General features: G+C 39.8%; 1 protein-coding gene across 2 annotated transcripts in view; it reads left to right on the top strand.

The window, feature by feature from the left end:
- Positions 1-13688, top strand: part of LOC118335595 (liprin-alpha-3-like) — an 18527-nt gene extending 4839 nt beyond the window's left edge. Inside the window, exons 4-31 of one of the 2 annotated variants that reach the window (XM_035671966.1) lie at positions 575-649; positions 761-820; positions 1042-1170; positions 2657-2749; positions 3159-3211; positions 4195-4288; positions 4433-4567; positions 4783-4866; positions 4967-5098; positions 5202-5264; positions 5554-5633; positions 5953-6136; positions 6241-6434; positions 6597-6840; positions 7221-7360; positions 7463-7611; positions 7726-7822; positions 8146-8227; positions 8474-8674; positions 8809-8871; positions 9282-9308; positions 10333-10508; positions 10638-10735; positions 10859-11034; positions 11192-11260; positions 11747-11909; positions 13471-13539; positions 13649-13688. In XM_035671966.1, coding sequence (XP_035527859.1) covers positions 575-649; positions 761-820; positions 1042-1170; positions 2657-2749; positions 3159-3211; positions 4195-4288; positions 4433-4567; positions 4783-4866; positions 4967-5098; positions 5202-5264; positions 5554-5633; positions 5953-6136; positions 6241-6434; positions 6597-6840; positions 7221-7360; positions 7463-7611; positions 7726-7822; positions 8146-8227; positions 8474-8674; positions 8809-8871; positions 9282-9308; positions 10333-10508; positions 10638-10735; positions 10859-11034; positions 11192-11260; positions 11747-11909; positions 13471-13523 — 3114 coding nt within the window. In that variant the 3' untranslated portion in view covers positions 13524-13539; positions 13649-13688. The remainder of the gene's footprint in view (positions 1-574; positions 650-760; positions 821-1041; positions 1171-2656; positions 2750-3158; positions 3212-4194; positions 4289-4432; positions 4568-4782; positions 4867-4966; positions 5099-5201; positions 5265-5553; positions 5634-5952; positions 6137-6240; positions 6435-6596; positions 6841-7220; positions 7361-7462; positions 7612-7725; positions 7823-8145; positions 8228-8473; positions 8675-8808; positions 8872-9281; positions 9309-10332; positions 10509-10637; positions 10736-10858; positions 11035-11191; positions 11261-11746; positions 11910-13470; positions 13540-13648) is intronic. The other variant, XM_035671974.1, reaches the window with a different exon arrangement.
- Positions 13689-15191: the final 1503 nt, after the last annotated feature.

The raw sequence follows: 15191 nt of genomic DNA, 5'->3' as shown, positions 1-15191 counted from the left end.
CAAAGTCAGTAGCGACACCTCTGTTCAGGAGAAGATTGCAACTAGTGCCGCGACCACCACGCGCAAGTATAGTTACGGCGCTCCCGTGACGTCACGTTGTCGCGCGACAGGTCGGCAGCGGCGAGTCTACATGACGCTTTACTTGTGACTTGCAAACAATGACTTGATCAATCAACAAATACTAAAGTTGGCTCTTTAGAGCATTCCTAGTAGTTTAATAAACACAAACCCAGGTACATCCTAATATCCTAATCCTGTTCATAAAGCCTTGTTGATTAAGGATGGTGTGGAATAAATGTAATGGAAATGTAGTGCAAAGAAATGCCTTATGCACATTTTGTCATGAAATTCTGTTGTGATGTGAGTGTTTTGGCCTCTTCTGACAGTTTGTCTCCATAACTCATTCGTAACTCTTTCTTGCTCTTTCTAGCAAGATTATCAGGAAGGTTAAGAAGATATAGTTACTTTAGGAGAGTAAAAAGGGCAAATTCATTTTGGCATTACAAATGCAGCTGGAATCGTAATTTGTAAATGCTGTAATGGTCAGTCGACTGATATCACTTCTACCCCACAGGTTCGAGAAAGGCTCCGTGTGGCCCTCGAGAGGGTGTCCATGTTAGAGGATCAACTTGCAGCTTCTTCTCAAGAGGTACAATCCAATGTGAATTATTTTCTGTGTCTCAAGGATGCTTTAGCTCGGTGTGAAGACAGAACATTCATTTGTATCGTCTGTTTGCCCATTTTGTCTCCCCCTTTCTAGGTAATCTCTTTAAGAGACCAAATTAAAAGACGTCAACAAGGGGTGGACGGCGGGAAAGATGTAAGGGAGGGTTTTATGCATGTTGGTTCCAGTTGTTTTTGTGTATGTGTTAGCGTCCAGAAAGTCCGTAGAAAAGTAGATGTATGGGTACCATGGTGTGTCAGTGTGATTTTAAGTCCTACCTCATCCCCATGTCATTTATTTCCGCTACAACCTCAACTGACTCTAACAGATTTTTTTTTTTCACTAACCTAATTTTTTCTATATTGTCTTCATTCCAGCGACTACCCAATGGTCCCTCCTCTGGCCTGGAGGATAGCGAGCTGGAAAGACAGCGAGAAGGAGAGATAGAGCGGCAGAGAGCTGAACTCTCCCAACTGAGGGAGAGGCTGGCCCTCATGTGCCGGCAGGTAAGTGTATGTTTCTGTATACCTGTCTTTGTGAGGACCATATGATGTTTAGAACTTCAGAGTGAGGACAGTTTTGCAAAGCGAGGACATCTTCACTTCTTCGAGGGGATATTGTGGCAATAGGATGTGGCATTGAGGTCAATTGAAATTAACGTTTTCCGTATATTGTCATTATATCAATATGTGTGAAACAATAACAACTGTGCAATTACACTGGTTGGAGGCTTTCTCACATTTTGCCTTCGAGAAATTGTTCACTGGGTCACAGATGTCCAGTTCACAGGGATAGTGCTCTTTAACCCCGTCACATCAATAAATGCTGTGTTTGTTAGCTTGATGATATTTTCATACCAACAACACAGGAACAATAAAGCTTCAAAAATGTACTGTTCATATCACTTTGAGTTGCAAATTGGAGTTTTAAAATAAAATTAATTCAAATAACAAACACATACACATACGTTAAAGTTAAGATTATCAGTAAAGGGATGAGGTAAGTGCTGATATTTAAAGGAATAGTTCAACATTTTGAGAAATATACTTACTCTGTAAAATCACAACATGTAGTTTATACACAAAGCTTTTGTACAGACAGCAAGGCTAACTGCTTTCCCTGTTTCCAGACTTCATACTAAGCTAAGCTGTCTGTATCTTAATATATACTATAACTACATGTGAGTGGTATTGATTTTCTCATATAAGTCTTGGCAAGAAAGAAAATAAGCACATTTACCAACATTTAGAACTTTTCCTTTAAGACTAGTGTTTGGTTAGGACTGGGGACTGGATGTGGTCAATAAGGGTCCTCACAAGTATAGAAATAAGTGTATGTGTGCATTTTTACTGTGTTCTTATGTTCTGTTTTGTTTTCTAATGTAGTTTACATAATGAACAGTAACTACTATAATGAATTACTTTAATGTACTCCATTAATTAAAGAGCCAAGTATTTCTAACAGTATACCCCAAGACAGAGGAGATCTACAGTATGTACAGTACTTCTACTGGTCTCCCTCTTCCCTCTTGTGGACAGTTAGACTATTGCAGCTGCTTTGAAAAGCCATTAATATATTGTATAGTGCACAATGAGACACCATTTGATGTAATCATATATGTACTGTATCCATGTGTTCAACAAAGTCTTGTGTGATTGGGTCAAACGTGTTCAGGTCAAGCTAACCAACTGACAATATTTGTCTCCCATGAAACATTGACTGTCTGGTCAGAAGATAAAAGGATTGAAGAGAGTACTGAAAATTAAAATGAGACATATTCTGTCTCTAGTTTACTGCGTGTTAGACGAATCAAACTCTCATCATGTTACACTTATGTCAGTGATGTCCATGGTTTCCAGTCTCACATTAACCAGACAGACATTTGTACTGAATCACTGTCGTGTCTATTTACAGTTGGTGCTGTGGCAGTTAACACTGACTCACGTAGGTTTAATTTGTGTCATCTTGTGTCCCTTTGCGGTGTCACGTCAGGTTGGGGAAATAGAGGAACAGCTTGCGGCCGCCAGGAGGGAGGTGACGAAGTCAGAGGAGGCCAATCAGAAGCTCCAAAGGGAAGTGAAAGAGGTCTGTAGGGCCAATCTGTCTCTTCCTTGCCAAGACCCTGAGCTCCCTCGATTCCCGGGGCTCCAAGTGTATATTTGAACACAATGGACATATGTTGGAGAAGTATTAATATGCATTATTTTGCTGGGAAATGAGAGGGACATTAAGATAAATTAAACAATTATGAGGTGGATTTTGCTTATTGATCTTACAGCAGATACAGAAGTATAAAATAAATAGACAGTTCTAAATAAACACCTACAATATTAAAATTTACATACACACATTTGCCTATTCTTTTCCTGTTAGGTATCTTCTACCTGGCCATTAGTTATCACATAAATGTGTAATAAGAACTGTTATCTCATGTACATTGTGAAAGTTTGGACCGCATATCATATTGTTTCATGATACATTTTTCTTCCCCTAGGCCCTTTGCCAAAGGGAGGACATGGAGGAAAGGATTACAACACTAGAACGCAGGTAACCTTTCCTGTGTTTTAGGAATTTATTTTTAGTTTTAGTTCAACCCTTTTTTTCCATTTGGGAATCAGAATAAACCATATGTTTTACCTGTTGGCTGGCAATGTGTTTCAAAGGTGTCCTGACACCTCTTTATACAGTTTAAGGTTGTTTTACATAATAACATTTGCATTAGATTATTATTAAGAATGTAGCTGTGTGAGAAAAACAAAAAAGCTGACTTTATGGCACACAGTTTGTCTAATTGAGGAGTTAAGATCAGAAATCAGCTTCTGCATTTCCTCAGAGGTAAAATCTGGGGCAAAAGTCCACAAATCGCTCGCAATAGCTTAAATGCTGTGAGCGTAATAACTAAGGGCAACTCTTCTTTCCCCATTTTAAAGGACCAGTGTGTAAGATTTTGTGACATCCAATTGTGAAGTTTGGAATAAAGCTAAGCCTTACAGGTGTGTAGGAGAAACTACAGTGGCTGCAAAACTTGTTAAAAATGTAAAAGGCCCTATCTAGAGTTTCGTTCCGTTTTGGGCTACTGTAGAAACATTGCGGTTCAGCATAGTGGACTGCGTAGAAGAGGACCTGCTTCTTCTGTAGATAAAAACTGCTCATTCTAAGGTAAAGGTAACACAGCAATTCTTATTTTCAGGTGATTATGCACTAATGAAAACATATCAATAAATATTATATTCCACGTCTGCAAATAGATCCTCCTAAATGTTACACACTGGACATTTTGATCAACACAGAGCTTCTTCCTCAATTTGGTTGGACAGTAAGAGGACACAGTTTAGTGGCATTTGAGTGAAAAAATCAAACTGAAACTGTACTAGTGAAGGGGGCAAAAATAGGATTTTGAAAAATGAGGGGGACATGACCTTCCAATCCCCAGTGGAAATTAAGGTCTTGCATATAATCACATATATCATGTCATGTTGGTTGAGAACTGCAGCTCTAATAATTCAATGGTGGCTTGGTGTTGAATACAGGTACCTCAGCGCCCAGAGGGAGGCGACTTCTCTCCATGATATCAAAGACAAGCTGGAAAATGAGCTAGCCAGCAAGGAATCACTGCACAGACAGGTAAGGAGTGTCTCATAACTGTCTCATAAACCAGAATCCAGCTACAGTCATGATGAATAAACTGCCATATGTCTTAAAAATTGATTTGGTATGCCATTATCTTTATCAATTATACTTAACATGTGTGTTTCCGTCTGTGTCCAGAGTGAAGAGAAGAATAGACAGCTACAGGAACGTCTGGATGAAGCCAAGCAGAAGCTCCAGCAGACACTACAGAGGGCAGAGACACTGCCTGAGATTGAGGCCCAGCTTGCCCAGAGGGTTGCTGCTCTCAACAAGGTACTGACCCATGCAGTACCTGACTAACAGGACAACCTGCCACTGTTTAGTTTACAGTTACACTGTATATATGCTGTCACAGGATCCATCAGTTCATCAAATAATCCTATAATCATCTTTTGAACAAAAATCCTCAAGCAATCTACTTTTAGTCCATTCATGCATTGGAAACAGGCTTGTAGGAGCATCTGGAAATTCTCTTTCTTCTCATTTAGGCAGAAGAGCGCCATGGAAACTTTGAGGAACGACTACGGCAAATGGAAGCTCAACTTGAGGAAAAGAACCAAGAGCTACAGAGGGTAACATCATTTATTTTTCTCTACTTGGCTACAAAATATTAAAGTTTGTCCACTTTATTTCTAACTTGAGTACCTCTCTTATGGCCTTGGTTCATTTCAGGCGAGGCAGAGGGAGAAGATGAATGACGAACACAACAAACGCCTCTCAGATACAGTGGACAAGCTTCTGTCGGAGTCCAATGAGAGACTGCAGCTCCACCTGAAAGAGAGGATGGCAGCTCTAGAGGAGAAGGTAACAAGAAGACTACTTAGTGGCGTAGAATATTTTGTGATATAATACAAAATAAGAATGGGTAAAAAAAAAGAACTGTATATCTGCTCTTTTGCTCTGCTAGAATGCCCTTTCAGAGGAACTGTCCAATATGAAGAAAATCCAAGATGATCTTCTTGCTAATAAGGTAATTTCAGCAATGTTACCATTTTATTGTAATGTTCTGTGTATGAGAGGTCACATCAATGTTTTAGTCTTGTCCATGGTTCATCTTTCAACAGCACTCTCTTGCATTTGTTCTAAAAAAAATGTCCTCCACTTTGTCTCCACTTTTTGCTAAGGATGTTGACCTTTAATTATTAAATATCAAAATGTTCCCACAAGAATTGTACTTTTCCCTACAAAAAAGAGATGTAATGTCTCACAAATAGGGGTCAGAAAAGGCAAATTATGGTCTTTTCTCCTCTGTGCTTTAGGAGCAGCTCCTTGCTGAGCTGGAGCGGATTCAACTGGAGCTGGATCAGCTGAGAGGCAGGCCTGGCTCTTCTTATTCCAGGTTAGATACAAGGATCCTTTAAGATTGACTAATACAATGTGTCCTACTTAAAACCAAATAAAACAAAGTCTCCCAAGGGATACTATATGTACACTGCCCCTTTGAACACAAATGTTTGTTTACTCCCATGTTTAGTCGTAATGTACTAAATCTATTTTTTTTTAAATTGTTTGTACTGTACCTAGAGGGTGTTCTGGCTGACAAATAATAATGCAAATAACATTTACATATTTAATTCATATAAATACAACTCTTTTAATACATTTACATTTTAAAATACTGTGGCATAACAAATTAATTCTTGATCTCCTCACCATAGGGCGGGCAGTGTGAGCTCTCTTCCCTCCACCCTTTTTCGAAGATCTCTCCCAGGAAGCGCCTCAGAGCTGCGGTACCCCCAGGGCGGAGGCTCACTCCCATCCGGCTACAGCAGCTCCTCAGGCGTGGTGGTCAGACGGGCACACCGTGGCCGGTGGGGGCCTGCTAGAGACGATAGTAACAAGGTGTTAATTTTACACTGAGATAATGATGATGATTATCTAGATAATAATCTGTTTTTAGGATGTTCATTTCTTGCATCCTTCCCTCCATTTTCCCCTCTTCTCAGTATGGAGAATGGGACAGCGGCACTATGCTGGGTCCAGGGTTTGAGGGTGGTGTGGAGGGAGGCTGCTCTGACGATGAGGACGACAGGGAGACACTGTTTGGATCAGAGCTGCTATCTCCCAGCGGACAGACCGATGTACAGACATTGGCCATCATGCTGCAGGAGCAACTAGAGGCCATCAACAAGGAGATTAAGTGAGTTATATGTTTATTACAGTTTTGCCTTTTATGAGACAGGTTTGAGATTCTAAGACTATTTGGGCAAACATTATTTGAACCTACATTCAAAATGATTTGGAAAAATAGTAAAGATTTAGAGATTGGAAAATTTTCTTTTTCTTTCTCCTCTCCTCTCAGGCTGATTCAGGAGGAAAAGGAGAGCACAGAGATGAGGGCAGAAGAGATTGAGAGCCGGGTTAGCAGCGTGGCCCTCGATGCCTCACCTCTCCCACCCTCCTCACTGGGAGGACGGGATAGTGTCGGAAGGGGATACATGACTCCCTCCATCACCTCCTCCACATTGGCGTCTCCTTCACCACCCAGTTCTGGACATTCCACCCCCCGCCTGCCACATTCCCCCGCCAGAGAGACTGACAGACAGGTACTGTGAGGAAACTATGATATCAGAATCTGAAATACTACATAAAATAAGAATAATAAGTATTTAAATATGTGCATTATACTACAGCATATAACAACAATATATATAGAAAAATAGAAAATATTACATATTACACTACATTCATAATATGTTTACTACAATATGTAACAGCAGTGTAATAAATAAGTAATAATCTATTATCTGGATCTATTTATAAGTGTGCTGATTCTATAACAACAGTATCCAGTATAATTGCATTATTCATTAATTTATATTCATTCAGAGTATTGTACAGTGCAATTGAATTGAATATAATCCCCTAATGTGCTTTAAATGAGGAAGACCCTGCGTAAACTGACCCAGCTCTGTCCACCCTGCAGAATAGCAAAGATGGTGAGGAATGCAGAGCACTTGCCCTGATTGACTCCACCCCTCCCCCTGTTCCTCGAGCCCTACGCTTGGACCGAATGACACACACTCACCCGGGGGCAGGCCTCGACGACCATCGTGAATTTCGCAGGTGCTCTTTAGCTTTACTCATTAATAGTTTATTTGGCTAACAAGCTTGTTGTATGTGTGGGTTGTGTTCACTGTGTTTCTTTTCCTTTCTCTGTCCTTCTAGTCTCTCTGCGGATGGTGTCACTACTGCTAGCCAGGATTCCCTCCACAAAGCCAGCAAAAAGAAAAGCATTAAGTCGTCCATTGGTCGTCTCTTTGGCAAAAAGGAAAAGGGGAGAATCGGTGCACCTGGGCGCGAATCTGCCTCTCTGGGTGAGTGAAGAGTTTGGAAACTGCTAATTCACAATGCGGTTTTGCTGTCGAGCTGACAGATATTATTATCAGCAGGGAGGTGGATTAATAAGGTATTATTTTTAACCTTTCCAGCCTCCACACCCTCTGATGACCTGGGTTCAGCCGACCCGTTAGGCCTGACTAAACTCGGGACAGGAACAGTGGAAAAAGACCGCCGCAGCAAAAAGAAGTGAGATCAGTCGTCTTTCCACACGCTTCTCATGTTATTCACAGATCTCTGAAACCCTCCTGTAGGCTACAGTGTAACAGTAACAGGAACAGTCAAGTGCCATTGGTAGAGCATGACACTAACCAAGCCTGCGATGGGTCTTTGATTCCCCTGGTGCCATTCATTTAAAAAATATTCCTTCATGGTGCTGCAAGGCACAAATGTCATGGCATTTAACATCTCAAGTTCAATGGGATTTTCTATTTATAAAAGAAGACAGTGGTAAGGTGAGATATAAAGAAATTAATCTCTGTCAAACTTCTGCTTTCCACTCTCCTTGCCAGGCACGACCTGTTAGAGGAAGCCTGTCGTCAGGGTCTGCCTTTCGCCTCGTGGGATGGCCCGACTGTTGTTACATGGCTTGAGGTACATCATGACACTCTGTCCTGTTAAATGGCAGGATCAAAACAAACAGTGTATGTGTGATATAGTCTGATATAATGTGTCACTAATGAGTTTATATAGATTTCCCAGTGCTTCACTAGGCTCAGTCTAAGGGATCGGGGTTCATTTTAGTAATTAGTCAGGTTAGGGTTACACAGTCTGTATGCAACAAACACAAAAGAGACATGAACAAATGTTGCCGTTCACATCGTCTTTCTCTTTATCCAGCTGTGGGTAGGGATGCCAGCATGGTATGTGGCAGCATGTCGTGCCAACGTGAAGAGCGGCGCCATTATGGCGAACCTGTCGGACACGGAGATCCAAAGGGAGATTGGCATCAGCAACCCTCTGCACAGGCTCAAACTCCGCCTGGCCATCCAGGAAATGGTCTCCCTCACTAGTCCATCTGCACCTGCAAGCACTCGCTCTGTAAGACGCAGTAAAAAGCATGATGTAACTGTAAACATCAGCAAACAGATCATATGGTCACACAGCTGGGACATTAACAAACTCATTCCCTCAAGAAGGAAGACTGATATTGCATTTGTTTACTGTCATTACAGTCGACCAGTAATATCTGGATGACACATGCTGAGATGGAGTCTCTCACTGCTGCCACCAAGCCAGTAAGAATATTACATTTCATATTGAATCTAAACCGAATTCATTATTTTAGGATATTGGTTTACTTTATGTTTATGGCTGTTCCACTTATTTCATTTACATAAAAAACTGTTCTGATGCAAACACTATTACATTGATAAGCTTTTTTCTTTTTCTTTGTCTCTGATTAGGCATGTTTGGCTACACCTTTCCCTTACTATTCCCTCAAAATCTGTTTTGATGTAGTGTTTTTCCAACTAATTCTAACTCACTAACAAAACTTTTACTCCCTGTGCCTTCCCCCTCTTCTCCATTCTGTCCTGACACCATAACACATACACACACACAAACACACTCCCCCTGGTGATCTTTCCCTCTCTTTGCAACTCTCTTTCCCTTCTCTCTTTCATTTCTTCTCTGCCTGAACTAAAAGGAGCAGAAGGAGTTCAGCTGGGACCAGGTGAGTTTGTGGCAGTACACAGGTGATCATTCCATACTGCTGTATAGTGTGACATTCATTTTACACAGGCGTAATCAGTCTGGAATTTGGATAACAGATTTATTATTCAGGATAACTACCTACGCCTGCTTTTAATCACAAACATAACTTATTCCACTATGAACACTACTATTGCGAAACACATCCTCAGATGTGAGGTACTAGCTAGTATGGTTACGTAATTGATTATTCCCTTACACTAACAGAAACGGACAATTTGATTGGACATTTGAACTCATTTGTTCCTCGTGTAAACTGTTATTTATGAAGAGCCAAGGGTTACATGCTTTAGTTGAGCCTGTTTTCTGTCTTAAAGTTAAAACTGCGGGAAAGCTGTCCCTCATCAAATGACTATAATGAAAATCAGAAGGGCTCTGGGGCCAGCAGAGACCAACAAAGCAAAAATCATCAAAATTTAAGAATATAAAGCTTTTTCTTCAGCAGTGACATTGTGTTCTGTCTGAGTATTAGATGGAAAATAAACTCTTTATAAATCTCACCCAGCTGTAATTAATGATAACCTTTAGTTACAGCTTATAAACCCTTTGTTATAGGTGCCTTGTTAGAAAGTGGTACCAATGTATAACTCAAGTCTAACTCTAATATATAAAGATCATAGACATCCCTGAAAAGGTACCACCAAAAATAATTATCTTTGCCATTTCAGCCTACAAGTCCAGCTGGCACAACTGTGGGATGTTTTGCATTATTGGTAGTGGGCCAGCAGTCTATATATATCATATATATAAGTGTATTATTTGTATCTGTCTTGTGCATTAGACAGGACTTTACACACCCCTTGTCTGCCACATAATATGTAATATTATATAAAATATATAACAAGAAAATATAGAAAAAACAATGATGCTTCAATTTCCGGTCAGGCTCCTAGATGTTAGTAATTTTGGATTAGTTTTACACTTGTTTTACACTATGTTTGTGTTCTTTCTCTTTATTTATCTTTATCACCTCCACCATCCTCCAGATCCTGGCCTATGGAGACATGAACCATGAGTGGGTCGGAAACGAATGGCTTCCCAGCCTGGGTCTGCCCCAGTACCGCTCCTACTTCATGGAGTCACTGGTGGATGCCCGCATGCTCGATCACCTCACCAAGAAAGAACTGAGGGGCCAGCTAAAGATGGTGGACAGTTTCCACAGGTCTGAAAGAAAGATTCATGGGTTTTTTGTGATGTTAATCTTTCTTTTTCTCCTTTGCACCCTCTTCTTGGATGTATATATCTGCCAGCTTTGATGAAAATTAGAGCAATGTCTCCTTCTCACTTACAGGGTAAGTCTTCACTATGGTATCATGTGCTTAAAGCGCTTGAACTATGACAGGAAGGAGCTGCAGAGGAGGAGGGATGAGAGTCAACACCAGAACCAAGGTGAGGCCTGTGGTTAATAACCACATCCTCTATTCAGACATGATATCAGAGCATACTCTTACACCTACTTTTTGGTTAAAGTGGTGATGGTGGATAACTGTCTTTCTGTATCCTTCTCCATAGACGTAATGGTATGGTCCAATGAGCGAGTGATGTGTTGGGTGCAGTCTATCGGTCTGAAAGAGTTTGCGGACAACCTATTAGAAAGCGGGGTGCACGGAGCCCTCCTGGCACTAGATGACACCTTTGACTACACTGACTTGGCCCTCCTCCTCCAGATACCCAATCAGAACACACAGGTACTCCACCATACACCACCTTTATTGTCAGAGCGCTTATCTCACAACTGTCTCATTGCCACACCTTCTGTTTGCCTAATGCCAAGATAACCCTAATCTTTAACTCTTGAATTATCTTAATTATGATCTTAAAACTGTGGTTGTCTTTCTTTTGCAGGCGAGGCAGCTCCTAGAGAAGGAGTACAATGGTCTCATCTCCATGGGAACAGAGAGGAGGCCAGATGAGGTATGACAAAGCAGACTGTCAGTAGAAAATCAATCAAAATAATCACTCCTGCCAGGAGGCGGGAGTGTGTGTTGATTGTAACCACCCCGACTGAGACTATTTTACTAGACAAAAGGGCCTTTGATGCAAACTTTTGTCCTTTGTTAAATATATGACAGGATCATTTCCTTTCAGTGGTAAAACAGCAGACAGAAATATCTCTATTCCTTATAAAGAGAACCTTTATGGCATCATGCTTGTACCACTGCTGGCAAATTGTTGGCATGCCAAAGTGGTTCAGCTGTGTTTACACCACTGCTAATTGCTTAGTTACAGCATCTAGGACTAAAAACTGTGCAACTGTGTTATACTGTCACAACAAATCCTGCTTTGTCAAATACTACGTTGTTAAACCCCACTAATGCATAATGAATAAGACCCTAAAATACATAGCCCTCTGCTGTGAACACTGTTATTTTTATTCACTGGTGTTATTTCATTCTACAGGACGGCACAAAAACATTTACACGGTCACCGTCATGGAGGAAGATGTTCAGGGAGAAGGACCTCCGCGGTGTGACCTCCGACTCCTCAGAAACATTACCTGCCAATTTCCGTGCCTCGGCCATCTCGACCCCCTCTGTGACCCTGAGAAAAGTCCAGAGTGAAGGTGAGGACATGCAGCTCATAGCAGCTGAATGAGCATGACAATAGCGCTCAGGGCCGGGAAGAGGCATTACACTGTGGTTTCTTCCAGTTTAAACATTTGTGACAATTTGTGATGAAGAAATCGCAGAAGAAGATGCTTTGTGTTACTTTAGCCGGATGTTATTCGTTTATTTACACTTTACAAAAGTAAAAAATAGTGGTGATGAAAAGTCAGCAAAAGAATAACAACAGAAAAAATGGAATATAGATATTAAGCAGCCATTTGATTGGTTAGGGGGTCTCCAAATCCAAGGTCAAAAGTGTTTGATGATTGAGTTTAACAGCTGATGTTGTAGCATATTTTTTTTATAAATAAGGCCAAAAGAACAAAAAGGGAATGGCAAGGCAACATAACTAACTATGCAGTTAAAACCAGACAGTCACTTGTGTCCGGTGTGCAAATCAGTAGTGATTCTAGCACTTATTAACCCACCATATAGACTTATTAGCTATACATTGTGTCATTTATACAACCAACAGTTTTTTTAAAATATGTTTTTTCCTTCTTTCCTTCCAGGCTGCTGAACTATATAACTGTTGAAGTATATTTAAAAATTGTGATTGTGATATGTTATATGTTAACAACATAAACATTCTGTGGTTGTGTCATTGTCATCTGGTTAAGAGTTGACAACAGACTTTTTTATTGGTGTGACGCTTCAAAATCAGAGATTTTGACTATATTGTATTCACAAACTGTGTTGTGAGAAAATTATTCCCAAAACAGAAACAACATACAAACACGCCTATTGTGAAAAGAGTCATGTGGGTTTTGGGTTATGTTATCTCTTTCAGCTATTTTATATTTTGATTTTGGGATGCTCCAACCCTCCCAGAGAGGTTGGACTTTTAGATATGAGAAAATACAGGAATTACAGTGAACTCTTACACTGACAGCTTGTCTTAATGTCAGATTCTTCCATGTCCACTTAACAACGGACCAATGGAATTTTTGTGAACATCTGTTAAGTGGTGCTTTCAGTAACACTATCTGATATTATGGGCAACTTGAACATGTCAGTCAGATATAAACAGCCAGATAATAAATACGTGGAAACTGCCTGTGACATACGAGTCTATAAACCATGACTTTAAATAAACCTTTGGACAGTTTTGTCTGTATCGTAAAGTCACCAGTAGTTGTTTAGCTTAGCAAGAAAACTGGAAACAATTAGCTTTATAAGCTCACTAGCTCACCAATTAACATGTTTAGAGGAGCTTTCAGGCTCATTTTGTTACCTTAGGACAGAGCCAGGCTAGCTGTTTACCCCTTTTTCTGGCTAAGCTACGCTAATCTTCTGCTGGCAGAACTACAAACATGTTGTTTTATTCATACATAGTTGTTGAAATGAATTTCCTCAACAAGCATTGCGTTTCAGAAGCAAATACCAACACAGTATAGTTAGGACTAAAAAAGCCTTCCAAACGTCCAAATATTCTTTAGGTATGTTTGTCTCATTGTTCCACATTGATTGTGTTGTGTTCATTGTTATATTCACTAATTACCTTCTTCTCTCTGTCAGTAAATTCTGGTCCAAGAGGAGAGTCGGGGTCCGTGAGAACATATTCCTGCTAAAAGATAAGCACACCAGGTGAGAAAAGCAAAAATCTGTTGCTAAAAATAACTTGTGTGAACACCAAATCAAACATCTCAGCCGGGGCTATCACGCTTCTTTAAGTCTGTTTTATTCCATTTTGTAGAACTCCCATCCTTACCCAAGGAAAAAAAAACATTTTTGAAGAAAAAAAAACTGAGGATCAAAATCAAAAATGGACACTAGAAGATGACCAACAACATTCGAGCCAAATGTCTCGAAGAATCAAAGACACTGAGTGAATGATTTATTTCTGAAAAGATGATAAAATAATGAGTGAATGTCTGTTTATCCATCTGTTTCTCTCTCTCTCTCTCTCTTTCTCTCTCTCTCTCTCTCACTCCATCTTGATCCATAGTTGTGGCATGATGCTGTTTGATTCTGTAGAAAGTGGCCTGTAGAAAGTGACCATTGCCTATCGTGAATACATCTTCTGTTTTTTGAGTGTGAGATGGCAATATTGACACAATTAATTTATAGTTTTTAAATTGGAAACTTCATTCCTGTTCAGCTCAAGAGACCGATACCCCAACACACATCCTTGCAGGTGATCTTACTATGATTTAGACTGATAATAGAACATACTCTGCCTAGTAACACCACAGTACAGTCCAGTTTGGGCAGAGGGAGGATTCAAAGGGAGAATGTAAGTGTACACAGGGGAAATGAAATGTATGTTCTTAAGCCATAACCGATATGAGATGCACAAATGTGAATAGGACAGACAATGAGACAATTAGCAAAGTGCTTTATGACAAAATCCTGTTCAAACTGGGAAAAAAAGAGTTAAGCATTTGTGTTAATATGCATGCCAAAATCAACCATTTTAGAGTGAACGTCATGATATCAATCATCTAATGATGTGAAAGCTTGGGTCAGGACTTTGTAAAACGTGTGTATTTTATTTTTATCATTTTTTATGATAACTGCTATTGTATGTATGTATGTATGTATGTATGTATGTATGTATGTACAGTATGTATGTGTGTGTATTAAACTGTACGTTCATTTCATACTTAGTTTTAAGACTGACTGTAATTTCATTTTAGGTTGAAAAAGGAAATATGTTTTAAATTATGGACATTTAAGATTATGCTACTTGTATGTGTACATTTTGGAAAAAACTAAAATTGTGTTATGATTTAAATTCATATTATTGGAGAGTAGTGATGATAATTGAATATTATATGATAACAATAATGATAATGATTGTAAAAGCTGTAATTAAAAAACATACCTGTAAAATGTTACTGAAAGAGTTATTTGCAGTCACACACTGCTTCACACTGACTGGTCACAGAAGATCACAGGTAAGTGGCTGTAATGGAGCTATCAGTCATCTTTCAGAGTTTGGACCATTGAAATGCAGATTTAATCCTTGACCTGTTAACCTCATTTTGCACACATTACAGTTAAACTCTGCTGTCAGGGGCATAACTAAGACCTACAAAGTACCAAGAGGAAAGGTGGTTAAGGGAGGGATTATATTCTTGGTTATGCATACCATGAATGCTATGCCTCTATTAAACTACAGTTATTATTAGTCTCCTTTGTGTTAGTTATGGCCCTTTATTATCCAGACCTAATAGCAAAGGAATTAGCCATATTATCCTAAGCAAAACATGTACTGCATGTTTCTGCTCAGTCAA

Source organism: Morone saxatilis, unplaced genomic scaffold (genome assembly GCF_004916995.1).
Source record: "Morone saxatilis isolate NCDOM2014 unplaced genomic scaffold, NCSU_SB_2.0 Contig1, whole genome shotgun sequence".
NCBI lineage: Eukaryota > Metazoa > Chordata > Actinopteri > Moronidae > Morone > Morone saxatilis.
Note: the sequence above shows the minus strand (reverse complement) of the source record. Positions and strands in the feature narration are given on the sequence as shown.